General features: G+C 43.8%; 1 protein-coding gene and 1 long non-coding RNA gene across 2 annotated transcripts in view; one reads left to right on the top strand and one right to left on the bottom strand.

Annotated features, from left to right (window-relative positions):
• Window positions 1-1,991: 1,991 nt before the first annotated feature.
• LOC137152093 (uncharacterized) lies at window positions 1,992-15,198 on the bottom strand. Its single transcript, XR_010919427.1, has 3 exons — window positions 14,763-15,198; window positions 8,846-9,022; window positions 1,992-4,453 (listed from the first exon to the last, which is right to left on the bottom strand). It is a non-coding gene; the product is annotated as an uncharacterized lncRNA (long non-coding RNA).
• Window positions 15,197-15,958, top strand: part of REV3L (REV3 like, DNA directed polymerase zeta catalytic subunit) — a 214,154-nt gene continuing 213,392 nt past the window's right edge. Inside the window, exon 1 of the mRNA XM_067546605.1 lies at window positions 15,197-15,471. Coding sequence (XP_067402706.1) covers window positions 15,333-15,471 — 139 coding nt within the window. The 5' untranslated portion in view covers window positions 15,197-15,332. The remainder of the gene's footprint in view (window positions 15,472-15,958) is intronic.

The following is a 15,958-nucleotide window of genomic DNA, read 5'->3' as shown; positions in this document are numbered from 1 at the left end:
CAATGATACATTTAATTAACCTATTATGGCATGTGTTGCTCATACATGCTTAAAAGTAGGACTGAAATCAAGACTAAGAAAATCAAGATTATCATTAGTCTGTAAACAAACTCATGATAAAATATAGAGCAGTTACTCACATCGTTAATTTATTGTAATAAGTATGGAATACATTTTTATCTGCAGAGAATAAAGTATGTTGCCACTTGTACATCTTTTTATTTCCTACATGTGAGTGAGCTACTGTGCCTCGAAATTATGCATATCTCCAAATATGTGTTTTTCTCAGCACCACATAAAGGGCCAGATCCTCAGTTGCACTAGAGCGCAGGCTACTTTAAATTCCAGCAACTTGTACCAGTCCCCTAGGAGCTGTTATGCTAGGCAAGGATAACTGAAATAGAATCCCCATCATCCCCAAACACTCACCCTAGGCTGGGGGAGTCCTATTACAGATGGGGATTTCCCTTAGCTGCTCTTATAAGGCAACTTTCTGTAGGCCTGACTGGGCCTAAGTAACTTGACATAAATAAGAACTCATTTCTTAGTGGGCCTGGTATGAAAGGTTAAGTTGTTAATAGGGGCTTACCAAGCAGTATGTTGGAATCAGGATGTCTGTGCTAGCTAAGATAAGCAAGAACACCTTGGTGCTAGGGTCAATGGACAAGATAAACCTTAAATGTACAAATCAGATTATACATGGACAGAGCATGCTGTCCAGGAATTGAGTCCTAAAAAGTAACCAAGCCAATCATGAAGCGTATGATGCAATGTATAATTAAGAATGCACATGTTATTAGTGATAGTAAAAATATGTATTAGGTAAAGTTTTGCTGTGTAATTTTGGATGTATAGTATGCTCTATACCCACCCCCTATGCTTGAGTCTAATCAACTGAATGTAGCTTTGCTGTATGCCAAATAAAAGAACCTGAGTGACAAAACTGGAGTCAAATTGAGTTCTTGAGGAACCAAGTTGAAGAGGTCTTGGGGGAACTCTAACACTTTCTAGGATCTTTGTGATACTCTGGTAACACAAAGAAGCCAGAGCAAAGGCTAGGATCTGGAACAAAATATTTGTAATATACCCCAATGCCTTTTTTCTATTTTAATACATTAAATAAAATAAGCTAGGGACAAATCTGAATAGAAGAACTAATAAAATCTTGTTTTAGATTCAGCAGTTCAATTAAGTTTTCCAGTTTCTCACTGTGGGTTACAACCAAGGTCAGTAAAAAACTGCAGGCATATGAAAACTGTGGTTTCAGCTGGTCTGAACCTGCATGCTTTGTGTTCCCAAAAGTCCCATTCAAGTCAGTGAGAGTTTTGGGTATGCAAGAAATACAAGATTGGGCTCTGCATCTGATTTAGGAAAATAAAATTTGAGAGATATAAAGAGGGTAGATGCCACAAAAAGCACTCAGGAAGATCACTAGCTCAAAAACAAGAGGATATAAACTGAAATTAAAAAAAGACTCAGCACTGAGGGTCTAATTGTCTTCAGTGGATGTCAGGGTGCTTTTGCAGGATTGGACCCGAAATGGAGATTAAAAGTTAAAATCTGGGTATACTATATAAAGAACCTTTAACTGGCTACCAAAGACAGAAATGAAACTGCAATTATTAATATATTCAAAAAGAATTTTTAAAATACTTAATACCACATTGCAAATGTTGCAGAACAGTGCTTGACAAATGAATGGAGTTATGGTAAATGGGTCTTATGATCCTGGAATGTAGAAAGAAGAAATGTTAGGAATGGCAGTTCTATCACAAATCTGTTCAATAGCGGAGTACTGCAAAGGTGCCATGAATGAGAATCAAGATTTTAAAAATGCCAGTAGCAAGGTAATATGGGAGAGGATTGTATTCTCTAGTTCTATGCATTAAGCCTTTCAGAAATTGTCCACAAAAGTTCACATAGAGCTAGAGGCTATATTAACTGTCTTTAGAACCTCTTAAAGGGGTTTTCTGGGGCAGTTCCTAACTCATTCAGTAGTGCAGCTCCATTGGAGCTGTGCTGTCAGGAAGCTGTGCCTGAACCACAAGGCAATATAGAGGAACTGGAGATGCTATGCAGCTGGCCCTACAATCTCTAGCAGATTCCCTCAAGATTCAGGAGGTTTTGGAGGCAAAACCTCTGGTTCTTCCACATGGAGAAAATGTCCTGCCCCTTACAAGGGTCCTATTTAAAGGAAACTCCACAAGGGAATATAGCAGGGTTTCCCCCTCAGGCCTCTCCCATGGGCTCTCCTAAAGAAGGGCATATTCAGATCCACATTTATTAAGATACTGTAGGTCATGGTGCATGTAGAATATTGATTTATTTGACTGTATTTAAAGCATTCTAATTGTAAAAATAAAATGATTATTCTACTAGTTAGTAAAAATAATTGTATAACTTGAACAATCTAATTTGGTATATCATTCTTATCTAGAATTATGAAGCAGCGCCCCAAAAAACAATGAACGTTTTGTGCCTGACATAATGACCATTTTTGTGTTTTGAACTAGCAAATATGCACAACTTTAAAATAACTCAATTGCCATTTTAAATCGAAATGCTGTGGATCATTATTACTGTAAAGTAGAGCTGTCTGAATAAATGGTTTTTTTTGGTTGTTGAGAGTTCCAAAAAATGGGGGGGGGGGGAAAGGGGAGTGGAGGAAAGGATCGTGTAGGGTTAACCTGAATCCAATATTTTTGGAAATTTTTGACAAATAGGAAAGTCAGGAAAGAAACTGTTTTGGGTTGAACAAAATGCTTTGTACGACCTACAATTAAATGTTTTGTTTTGATTTCAGGCACTTTTAACTGTTTCTTTTAATAAAAAGCTAATGAAATTTGAAAACAAATGGCTAGAGTCACAAAACTGAGGAGAAGGTAGTGGTGATGATGTCCCTCTTATGCCCAGTAGCCAGGGCACTCTTCTAAGATGGGGGAAACCCAAAGTTCAAATCTTGGGGCAGGGATTTGAATCCAGGGCTCCCACATCGCAGTGAGTGCCCTGACCACCAGACTATTGGGTACCTGTGATGTGGGGGGAGGGGAGAAGGGAAGCACTGTCAATCTCTCTTGTTGAAGGTGTTCCACTTTGTGTAAATAATTAAATATTCATTGGGCCAGCACTCACCTTGGAGGGGGAACCAGTTGGCTTCCAGTCCCTGCTCCAGTGAATACATAATTATTTATGTAGAGTGGAATAGCTTCAACAGGAGGGATTGAGAAACTCACCCTACATTACCCAGTACACTGGTGATTAGGTGCTAAGTACTCTGAAAAAAAAATCAGGTCCTAGGCTTTTCAAATTTTGCACCCAAAATTAGTGGACACCTTTGACCAAAATTGATCAGTGTCAATTCCCCATCTGCAAAGTGTGGTTAATAATACCCCCTCACCTCACAGCAGTGCTATGAAGATTAATTAATTAATATCTGTGAGGCACTCAGATACTATAGTGATGAGCGCTACAGACAGACACATGAGGAAATTAATAAATCTGTCTTCAGAGCAAGGTTTGAATAGTATGCAGTAAATAAGCCATGGGACAACTCCCTGAACAATGAAGAGAAAACAAAATGTTGAACAACTGCTCAGTAAACGAGCACTATCTATCCTGTGAACTAAATAAGGTTGGGGTCCTGTGGAAAAAACAGTATCTGATCATGCAATTAAAGACTGTATTATTACACACATACATAAGAAGGTCAAATTACAATTTGCACAAACAATCTTAATTATGGCATTTTCTAACTTTTGAGTTCTTGGCTTTGCAACCTTAATAACATTCTTTTAACAAGCTATTTTGTATATAATATACATTAAAATCAAATAGAAAAAAATTAACCAACAATCTGTTTTAGTTTATATTTGGCATGAAAAAATATATAACACTACTAAAACAAAAGTAGTAAGTTTACAGAGTTGTTGTGCCCATACCATCTCCCCTCAACTTCCCCGCCCCCCTCAGAATTTAAGGACAAAGGTTGTTTCCAGAAGGTGCCCTTAATGGCACTTTGACAGTTTCTGCTGTCTGTTTTCCCTCTCTGGTTGGGTAGAATTTACTTCTAAAAGAAACCATTTTAACATTAAAAACATTGAAATAGTTTCAGCTTGTTATTGAAAGCTAATATAAAACCCCTGTATGAACCTGAAGCTGGGAAACAGGGATTCTTCAGAATGTTCCTCTGAAACAGCCTGTCTTATTTTGTTGAATATTTGAATTGAATAAATTATATATATTACTAAAAATGAACCTGTAAATAAAATTACATAATAATTTTTACAAAATTACAAAATAATTTTACAAATTACATAAAATAAAAATTACATCCTGTAAATAACTGCATGTATAGATCATAGGATTTGACATTCTGGTCTTCCAAGCCTGTTATCCTTCTGATGTTATCCTGATGTAAAATCAGTCTCTGAATTTTTCTATGCAGATAACAATTCTGTGGAAGGAAGAGGCAGTTAGAATTAGGGAACTGACCAAATCATAGTGTTGGCAAAGGAGATGGATGGCTTTGTTTACCAACCATGGAAACTGATATTAGCAGTTCTACAAAGTTGCAGCAGGAACATTTACTATTTAGATACTTCATTGCACACAGACAACAATTAAAATAAGATGGGGATTTTTTGGCAAGATACACAATCTTTATTTTTATAAATAAAATAAACATGAAAAGAAAGTGTGCGGTGATTACAGGAGAGTGTATTACTATACACAAAAAATGAAATGTATGTATCTAAAGATTCCACAGAACAGTCACCACAACAGCTGTCTTTAGAGAACAATAAAGGAAAAGCATGAAGTGTGGGAAAGGTATGGTCTTATCTTATAAAACATATGGTCTTTTACCCACTATTCTCTAAACAAGAAACGGTTTCAACCATGACAGTTCCTGTTTCAAATGTCCACCCTAATGCCTGATTTTCAATAATGTGTTTTTGCACTACAAGATTACAGCAGACAAGACCAGGACTTCATTTGATTTACTGATTCTGTTCTGTTTCCTTTTAAAGATAAAGAATGTGTTCAAAGTTGCTTGAGTGTGAGAATGTGATCACTTCTTGGAAAGTTCCCTTCACTCTAGGAATCATCTAAGAAGCTATCTCTAAATTATATTACAGCACAATCCTTCCCTATTCTTCCCTGTGGCTGAGTACCAGTACTCTAACTCTGATATCTGTATATATATATAATTCATCTGTTTTGTCAATAAAGTAATTGAGAGGTTGCACAAGGTAGCTACAGACAGAAATGGGAGAAGAACCCAGGTCTCTAATATAACAGATGAAGTCTCACTTAACTGCATTGCTTTCAAAATGAATGTGTCTACTGTATGTGCTTGCCTATGATGTCTACTGCTGCAACTGCGAGATGACATTCTCCTCTTACAGTCAGGGACAGAATCTAGCAGTTCTGACTTCCAGTTCTGTCCAGCTCTAATCAACAGAGCACCCTTTCTACTCTACAAATTATTATATCTTCCAAGATAGGTGTAATAAAATCTCATGCTTTGAAATATATGGAGATCGCTACATTGGTCAGGAAAGAATTTTGCATGTACAAAAATACATAAGTGGTCAGATGGATTATAAAAGTTGATGGGATGGCATTTTTTAAATCATCCATTAGTAGCCACTACTGAAGGAAGGATAACAGGCTTAGAAAACCAGAATGTCAAATCCTATGATCTACAGATGCAGTTATTTACAGGATGTAATTTACATCCTTGGAAGCCCTTAATCTGGCAAGAATTTCAGCCCCAGTGGTATCATTCTGTGACTACCTACATATCACTTTATTTCCATTACACTCTTCCTCTTCACACAACTAGCCTGTAAGACCCTCAGGCCAGCCCATGTTTTCGTGCGTCACGCCGACAGATCATAAAGAGCTGTGCACTTTTTATGGCAGTATATAATTTTTTTATTAATATTCACATCATTGAATGTAGGGCTTACAAGATTTTGGAAAAGGAAGATGAGGGGTACAGCTGAGCTTATTTGAATGATGTCATAATGAAATAAACCGGAGGTGTCAATATGTTAATGTATAATACATACAACATACAGTTACTTGGGCTTCTTTGAATATGTTCATATTTGGATAGATGCACCTGTAGCTATTTGAATGCATGCCCCTTATCCCCTTTCTCTCCCCTGACTGTATATTCAAACTGAGATTTGGATAGTGGGGAGTAAATATTCACTTGTCAGTAAAGCCACTCCTATGGCAATGTTACTCATGTTGTATACACTAAGGGTACATCTATACTGCAAAAATAACTCCTGTGGCAGCGAGTCTCAGAGCCCAGGTCTACAGATTCAGGCTCATGGGGCTCATGCTATGGTGCTAAATATAGCCATGTAGATGTTTCCATTCGGGGTGGCATGCAGACTCTGAAACCAGGTGATAATCTAAAGGATAACATAATCCTAGGCAGTAAGCAGTCTGGATTTATAAAGAACAGAGTTTATCTGATGAACTTGCTTTTTAAAACAAAAACAAAAAAAGACAGTGTTATAAAATGCACGGTTGAAGGAAATGCTATATATATGTCTGGATTTAATTAGCATCTCATGAAACCTTACTCTAAAGATCACTCAAATTGGCAAATTAATGTAAAATGAAAGCTAACTGAGGGACAATAAACAAGAGTAACGATAAACAGCCTTGTAGCTATTTGTGGAGTGTGACAGGCATTGGTGTGAAATCTTGTTTCATTTGCCATCTTCATTACTAGTGTGGAAGACACCACTGAAGATAGTAATAGAATACAAAATATCCTAGAGTTGTTAAACACAAGCTATCACCAAAAAAAAAAAAAAAAAATTGTAACACTAATATTCAATGGGAAGGATTAATCTGAAAGCCAAAATGTTGAAAAATCCCTAAGGATAATAAAGAACAGCAAATTATATATAAATTTGAAATATGGTGTCACCAAAAAGGCCAATGAAGTTTTGAGCTGCATACTTTGGGCTTGTCTATATCGTGATTTAAAGTAGGGCAAGCTGGAGTGTGATTCTACAGCACTATAGCCTGCCAAGCACTAAGTGGCCTTTTGGACTATGCTGCTGCACACTAAAAATTACACAGTGCGCTTTGATCTACTGTGCGGCGGTCAGGTCTGCGGCCCCGTTCCTGGTGGCAGTGGTGGCGGCAGGGCGTGGCCCCGTTCCCGGCGGCAGTGGCTGCGGGTCTGTGAGCCAGTTCCTGCAGTGGCCACACCACTCCCAGCCGGTGGCGCTGCTCAGCCCACATGGAGAAGGGACAGGCCGCATTGGCGGGGGAGGGGAGTGTGGCGCTGCTTGGTGCCGGGAGCGTGCGGCTCCGGCCAGGGTGCTGTGTGCCACTCAAAGTCGGCAAGTGTGCCACTTTTGGCACACGTGCCGTACGTTGCCAACCCGTTATAGAATCACAAGTCACACTTCCAGAGTTTAGTTTCAGTTTTGCACTTAAAGCAGAGATTTAGTCACTTTGTTATGTATGAAGATATAGAGCATTCATACCAAAATTTCAGAATGATTTTTCTGAGATTGTACAAGTAAATCCATTCATTAGTTTAGGGGGTTAAAATTAATTAAAATGGGTTCTTTAAGAAATGTAGCTCCTTATGTCAGTCCATTTTTTGTCCCAAATTATTTTACTAACGCATTAAAGGAGACTCTTCAAATTTCCCACATGCTTAAAAAAATCTCACTGAAATGTCCTGTATAGCCTACATTTGAAGAATTGTTTTAGGATTAATGTTCAATTTTTGCTATTAGTCATTATAAATAAACGTTTCTTCATTAGCATAGGCTGAAGAATAACATTTCTCTAGAGAATTTTATGAACTATCCTTTTTCAAAATGTGTGTATGTGTATACATAGAAAAAATACACACACACACACACGTTTGTATATAACTACAGAAATATATAGACTTAAGAGTACATAATGATATTGGAAAGGGTTCATGGCTGATGATGATATACAGTCAAATAGTGCTGCATACCTGGCAATGAAACTATCATCCCTCAGGAAATTACAACTAGTAGAGGTAAAGTAGCACATCTCCTCAGTAACACTGGCTACAAGTACATGGAAACCTGTCCTCTACTCCCTATACTGGCTTTCTACAGAATACCATGTCAAATTCAAGGTCTCGACTGTTGTCTTCAAGATTTTCAATGACCTGGGCCCAGAATACCTAAAAGCCACCTAAAGCTCCAGGATGATGACCAGCTGACAATTTCACTCCACAGGTACAATGAAACTGTCCACCAAAAGGGTAAGTGCTCATCTGTGCAGGAAAACAAGACACTGGAAGGAACTAGCCCATGCCTCACTATTTCCTGCTCCCAACAAAAGACACACCTCTTTGACTTTGCTTGCATTATATAAACATGTAACACAGTGTACATATAATTTATATTTAAAAAAATTAATAAAATCCCATCATCACACAACTTTTGTTCAGGGAGATGATGGGAGAAAGAACAAACCACACAACTGATATTAGCTATCTAATTATTACTCTGACTTGATTTTGTCACCCACCTAGTAATCTGAAGACTTTTTTCTATCATCTACCACCAGTGAAACACATCTCAACTACTTAATATGCACTTAATCTGTTTAATTTAATCAAGTTTTATTCATCAAGCATTCATTCTAAACCACTCAGTCCCTACATTTGGTGTCACTATATTGTTAGCTACTCCTTAATTATAATGATGTGTATTCTTGCTATACTAGATTTGAAATACATATACTAATGTATAATAATTTAGGATTTTTTCCCCCTCTGGTTTACAATATCAACCAGTTCCCTTATACCAACACATACCTAAAAGTCAGATGCTCCTAAATAAAAGGAGAAAATATATGTTATAGTTCTGCATTTTCAATGTTTCATTCTTTATTCTTTTTTCCACTTCAGGTGATGATATTTTCTTGAATATTTATGTGTTTTCCTGCAGGCAGATTCAGTGACATGGATGTTTGAGGCAGGCAGAGAGAAGACCTGAAAATGTTGACGAAAAAGAACTATTACTTTTGTGGATCCTATACTTTAAGTTAAACTTTTTTTATTTTGGAATTAGAATTAAGGTTACTAAGTGCAAATCCAAGCAAACAAACTATCCACATGTACATACAAGTATATCTGTCTACCTAAAATATGTGCTTATATATATTACAACAAAAACCCTTTAAAACTGTGTCAATATGTATAGATATTCGTAACTGGATTAGGGCATAAATCCGTGTTATGTTTGGTCCCCTGATATGGTTTTATTTGTATTGCAGAGAGGGCTCTTTACAGCATGTGAAACATACAACATGGTTGACCAATCTCCATCATATTTTCTATTACAGGGTTGAAAACCATTTTGTCCTGTCTACATTAGCAGCTAATTTGTTTTCAGTAGTTAAAGAACCTCCAGCAGGAAGGAACCCACTGCTGAAATCTATTCTCAACAGTCAATTTCCTAGTGTATAGAGGCCCTAACAGATGATCTCTCTCCATATAACACCATGGTTGCTGGTGTGACCCATCCCATGCCCAGGGTAGCCACCTGAAAATGCCAAGGTCAGGGCAGGCTGCAAACGGAGAGCGGATTCTCCCAATACTGGTGGGTGACACTGAAGTCAGGCTTCCCAACCAGCCACAAACTGCACTTCTGAATCCCCACAGAAGCCAGTATACAAATACACACAGCCCCCTTTACTGCATTTCAGCTTCCAGCTCCCAAATCAGCACTAGGTCCAGTAAGGAGACCAGTTATTTAAACTCTGTGCTCTTTACTAAAAAGGTTCCCTCTGACCCCAAGGGGTCAGCCACAGTACCAGTTCAATATAAGTTTGGATCTTACCTAAAATACCACACTGCCAATCAATCTTTTAGTAACTAAAACTAAAGGTTTATTGTAAAAAGAAAGAAATAAACCATAAGAGAAATGTTAAAGGGCCAAAGCAAATCAGATACATACAAATGATTGAAAGTCCACATACATCAGGTTTCTAGAAGAACTGTGGAGCTGCAGGCTTATATAGTTCTTCTGGTATACATCCAGTATCTGGATGGGTCTTAGTCCTTCGGTTCAGTTGCAAGTGAATTGATCCAGAGGCAAGTGTATGTCTGTAGCTGAACAGGAACAGAGACAAAATGGATTCGGTGGCTTGGCTTTATATACCCTCTGGTCCTGGCCAGGCAGTCTGTAGAGTTTTACAGGAACTAAAATGGAGTCCAGAGCCACATGGGCCAGTCCTGGTGCCTCATCAGGCATGCTGCTCGTGGAATTTTACGGGAACCAAAATGGAGTCCAGAGTCACATGGGCAAGTCCTGTGACTCATTAGGTGATGCTGGCTTCTTTCCCTGGGCCCCTTGCACCTGGGAATGTCTTAATGGGCCAAAAGCAGGCTATTGTTCTGCAGCCATCCTGTCTGAGTCGTTACTCAGACAGCACCATTTGAAATACAGATATATCAAATCTATCTATAACTTCCATTTCACACATTACACATGAACATAACTATTATCATTTTGCTTAGTATATTATAACCTTCCTAACAGTACCTGACATGGCATACCTCACATGAATTAATATGATTTTGACATATTGATGTCAAACTATATAACAAATGCTCTCCCTCCCATCTACCCAGCATGACAGCTGGGACCAGGTGAGGTACTTGATCTTATTGTCTCTAGATTTGTATGTCAGGGTCTAGTGGCAAGATATTCTTGGTAAAGTGCCATTAATTTGAATTTGTTTCCATCCTGAATCTGACAGCCTGAATCTATTGATCTTCAGGGCATGTTGCCAAGCCTATATCTATTTAGCAAGGGTAAAATCTTCAGAAGTGCCTAAGAAAAGTAGGAGTCTAAATCCCATTTTCAAAAGAGAGACCAAGCTCTCAGCTCCCCACACTGCCCCACTTAGGTCGGTGGAAGTGCCCAAGGAAGGGTAGTGTGGACACCAGCCACCGCGGTAATTACTGCAGTGGCTGTAAATTGACCTATGTCAGGTTGACTTATTTTTCTAGACAAGGCCTTAGGTCTGTATAATTACTTCGCTCAGAGGTGTGAAAAATTCACATCCTTGAATGATGCAATTAAGCCAATCTACCCTTCCCCCAGCCGTGTCGACAGCACTAGGAACTATTGCCTCTTGGGAAGGTGGAGTACCTATGCAAATGGAAGAAGCCCTCCCATTGGCATAGTATCTTCACTTACACACTATAGTGGAGCAGCTGATGCAGTGCAGCTGTGCTGCTGTAGTATTTCAAGTGTAGACAAGCCCTTAGTCCCACTTTAGATACCGAAGTGCAAAACTCAGGCACCATTAAGATCCTCAGAACCTCTGTTCAGCTGCTGCCTAACTCTGGAGGTACCTATAATTCCTCAAAGCCTACATTTTCACTATAAAAGTCCCACAGGTGCCTAAACTTCTGCTGCTGCATGCACACACAATACCTTAGTCTAGGTGCCTAGGCACCTGTCTCACACTCGAGCCCCAGTGTAATCCTCACAACAGCTCAAGATAGGCAGGGTCACACCTACCTCGCTTGCGAGACCTGATCTGGGAGACATTCTGAAAGCATGCTTAATTCTACACAAAATGGGTGAGGTGAGAGGAGAGCAGATGGCAGTGGTAACCATTATCCCAGTGGTACAGGCACTCACCCAGGATATGGGAAAATACAGGTTCAATTACCCCCACCTGAAGAAGAGAGAGGATTTGAACCTGTTTTCCCACCTCTCAGATGAATATCCTACCTACTAGATCATAGGTTATGTCTACAATACAAAGTGAAGTTGATTTACTTAAAGTTGACTTTCACTCACTAATTTTTATAACTCGCTGGATCGTGTCCACATTACGCTCCTTGTGCCGTGCTCATGCATCCACACTCGCCACGATTGTGTTGGCAGTCAAAGCAGTGCACTGTGGTAGCAATCCCACACTGCAACTAGCAGTGGTGGCTGTTGGAACGAGATTCATCGTCCCATGATGCAATGCTCCTTTCCCCTCCCTTCTTCCCCCAAACAAACAAAAAACCAATTTTCATGCCGTTTGTTTATGCTGCACGCTCACCATTGCTGCGGAAACATGGAGCCAGCTCAATTATGCTCTATTATTGTGAGCGTCACAAATACATCTTGGTTATCAAGGAATATTTTCAAAGAAGACCAAGAACCCGAGGCACGGGCAACCACTATGCCACTGAGGCTGCCCTGCTACAAGCCATCGAGCGGAACAATTCCTGATTGCTGGCAGGCTGTAACGCATCATTTGCAGTCAGTGGAGCACCAGTTCTGGTCCCAGGAAACAAGCACAGACTGTTAGATCGCATCGTTATGTAGCTGTGGGATGACGACCAGTGGCTGCAAAACTTTCGTATGCCAAAGGCCACTTTCCTTGAACTTTGCTCAGAGCTGGCCCCATCCCTGAAGTGCGTGAATACTCGCTTGAGACAAGCTCTGACGGTGGAGAAGCAAGTGGCCATCGCTCTGTGGAAGCTGGCAACCCACGACTGTTACCGCTCAGTTGGGAATCACTTCGGAGTCGGTAAATCTACAGTGGGAGTTGCCGTGATTCAAGTGTGCGAGGCCATTAATAGATTTCTGCTACGAAGACTAGTGACTTTGGGAAATGTGCAGGACATAGTGGAGGGTTTTTCCGTGATGGGGTTCCCAAACTGCGGGGGGAGAGGAGGCATTGATGGCATGCACATCCCTATCTAGCTCCTGCCCACCTCTCTACCGAGTACATAAACCGCAAGTGGTACTTTTCAATGATCCTGCAGGCCCATGTAGATCACAGAGGTTGTTTTACAGATATCTATGTGGGGTGGTCTGGAAAGGTGCATGACGTGCATGTATTTCGGAACTCGGGGCTGTTCTCTAACATGCAGGTGGGCACTTTCTTCCCAGACCAAAAAAATCAACATTGGGGGTGTTGAAATGCCAATAGTGATCCTGGGGGATCCTGCTTACCCCTTGCTCCCTTGGCTAATGAAGCCCTACACCGGACACCTTGACAGCAACAAGGAGCGTTTTAACAACAGGCTAAGCAGTTGCAGAATGGTCGTTGAATGTGAGTTTGGGCATTTAAAGGCCAGATTGAGGAGTCTTCTCACTAGGCTGGAAGTGAGTGAAAAGAACATCCCTTTGTTGACAAAAGGGTCATTGCAGTGTGTACATCAGGATTGTTTTGTCGGCAAAAAGGTGACTTTTGCAGACAAAACTCTCTAGTGTGAACCAGGCCTAAACCTTGGAGGCCCAAGCCCTGGCACCATGCAAGATGGAAGTCCCCTCTCCCACATGGGCTAAAGCCCAGCAAATCCCCCCCGGGAAGAAGCCTGGAGACCCCCCCAGCCCTGAGGGACTGAAGCCCTGCACTCCAGCAGAAGCCACCCGTCAGGACTGAAGCCCTGAGCCTCAGTGCCTTACATATGACACAGCGCTGTCCACACCGGCACTTACGTCAGCTTAACATCACACCCGAGCAACATAAATTCTGCCAACATAAGCTGTAGTGTACACATAACTAAAGAAACAACAATGACCCAGTGAGACAATGAACAGAGAAACAGACTGACAAGTCCGCCCAAGATGTGTGAACTTCATAGAGTAAATGAAGGGTAGGAACTGCCTCCTGTGTTTTGTTTAAATCTAAAAACAATACATACACACATTCACTGGGTAGCCTATGTTTTACCTGCTGGATTTCTCTGCTTTTATAGATTTGTACATCTCTTGTATCTTTCAATCTGCTCACATGCATAACAGATATATGATAGGGCTACGAAACACACACAGCCTTTTAACAGGAGGATCCTCACTGCTGCCAACTCTCGTGATACTTGGTGTTTTCCCTAAAGCCCCAGCTATGGAACAAAGAGATTGCATGAAAAACCTCAGCTTTTATTTAAAACAAAATCCTACAGGTCGAGCCCTTGCTCGGGGCCGGATGCAGCCCAAGGGCTGGAAAATCAGAGGGCAAATAAAACAAACCCAGACTTTAGTCACAAAAAAATAGAACTCCTGATCGTGGCCGGCTCCACGGGGAGTTTCCCTCTGTCGGTTGGCAGCGCCGTGTCTCTTTCCTCTCACGGAGGAAGGCGGTTCCTAGGGCTGGTGGGGGGCTCACGGGGGCTAGCGCTTGGCTCCGCCCTCAGGAGGCGCGGGGGTGGGCGGCTGGTTGCCGGAGGCGCTGGGCGCCCCTGGAGGTCAGGGAGCGGCGGGACCACCCTCGCCCTGCAGCTCAACCGCCCGGCGGACGAGGCGCAAAGGGGTCCCCGCTCCCCAGACAGCGGAGGCTCGGCGGCTCTCCGAGGGCTGCAGCCGGGCAACCGCCGCCAGTAGATGCTCGTACGGAGCAGGCTATAGGGCAGCAATAGCCGCGGCACCGGAGCCCGGCCAGCTCCTGTGTCGCGCGCACGCCTCCGCCGCAGCGGCGGAGGGCAGCAGAGCTCCTCCCTGCCGCCAGCAGCACGTTCACGTCCAGCCCACACAGCAGGCAGCCCTTTTATAGTCTGAGAATTGCGCTCGCTTCCTCCCCCCACCCCCACCACCACTCCTGCGGGCCGCGCGCAGCAACCGTTACACCCAAAGGGGGCGCACGCGACGGCGGAAACGTTAACTGAGAACTCCCGCTCCCCTCTCACTTGCTTCCTCCCCCTCCCCCACCCCCGGTCTCGTGCGTGACAGCGGCACGAGACTCCCCTTCCCCCAGCAGCGCGCGGCGCCACTCACCTTTCTGCAGCGAGACGCCTCAGCATCCAAAATGGCGGGCCGGCCCAGCCTAAGCCTAACTCAATCCTAGCTCAGGAGCCCCCAGCTCGATCCATGACTCGGCGCTCCGTAGCCTCACCCAGCCGCTAGGGTCGATTGTCGAAACATCGATACACAGCACTGCTCCCACTGCCCAGGGAGCGGAAAAAACACCCTGTGCTGAAGCGCAGAAGGGGAGAAACACAACCCCCGCCCGCTCGCCCCCCTGCCTTTCCCTCCCCCCAGTGGTTGCGTCCGTGACATCATCATCATGGCAACAACAGCTGGAGCCGAGGAGCCACCGCCACCGAGGCGTCCGCGCTGCCGAGGGAAGGGGCTGCTCTGCCCATGAGGCGCTCGCGGCCGGCCAGGCTCTAGAGCCAGTTCGGGCTGCTCTGTGCGCGCGGGCGTCTGTCTGTGTGCGCGCGGGCGGGGAGCGGTGGGAGGCGGGGAGGGAGGGGGCTGCGCTCGCTGCGGCGGCGGGGGGAGCCGTGTGGGCTCCGCGGGCTCCGCGCTCGCTCAGTGCCTGGGTCGCTCTCGGCGGCGGCGAACATGTTCTCAGTGAGGATCGTGACCGCCGACTACTACATGGGCAGCCCGCTGCCCGGCCTGGACCCCGGCCAGTCCCGCTTCAGAGACGCCCCGGCCAAGAAGGTGCCGGTGGTGAGGGTCTTCGGCGCCACCCCTGCAGGTAAGGGCCCCCTTCCCCGGCCTCCCCCCCTCTCCTTCCCGCCGCCCGCCGCCTCCTCTGCGGGGCCCCGCCGGCGCTAGGCCCAGGGACCAGCCCCCCGCCGGGCTCGCTTTGTGATTCAGACACGACATGCTGCGGCGTGTGCCTCACCTGCCGCCGCCGGCGGCGCGGCCTCGCCCCTCCCCCGCCCCGCCGGGACCCGGCCTACTGCTGCACCGGGGGGAAACCTGCCTGGGGCCGGTGGGGCAGGGTCTCCGTGGACCGCGGCGCCTGTGCGGGTCCCTGCAGGCTCCGCGGTGGGGGGAGGGGTACGGGCAGGGGGGGCGCTGAGGGCAGGCTCGGGATCTGCAGGTGCGAGGATGAGCAGGGAGGCTGGTGCCCGGGAGAGTAGGAAATCGCTGCATTCGCGCCTCGCCGAGGGGAAGCTGCCCCCAAATGGGCTCTTAGCTCGTGAACCACAGCTAAACGTAGCTGTAAAAACACCGTG

The sequence above is a fragment of the Emydura macquarii genome, unplaced genomic scaffold (assembly GCF_026122565.2).
Source record: "Emydura macquarii macquarii isolate MOO-44397 ecotype Brisbane River unplaced genomic scaffold, CSIRO-AGI_Emac_v2 contig_1146, whole genome shotgun sequence".
In the NCBI taxonomy this organism is placed as follows: domain Eukaryota; kingdom Metazoa; phylum Chordata; order Testudines; family Chelidae; genus Emydura; species Emydura macquarii.
Note: the sequence above shows the minus strand (reverse complement) of the source record. Positions and strands in the feature narration are given on the sequence as shown.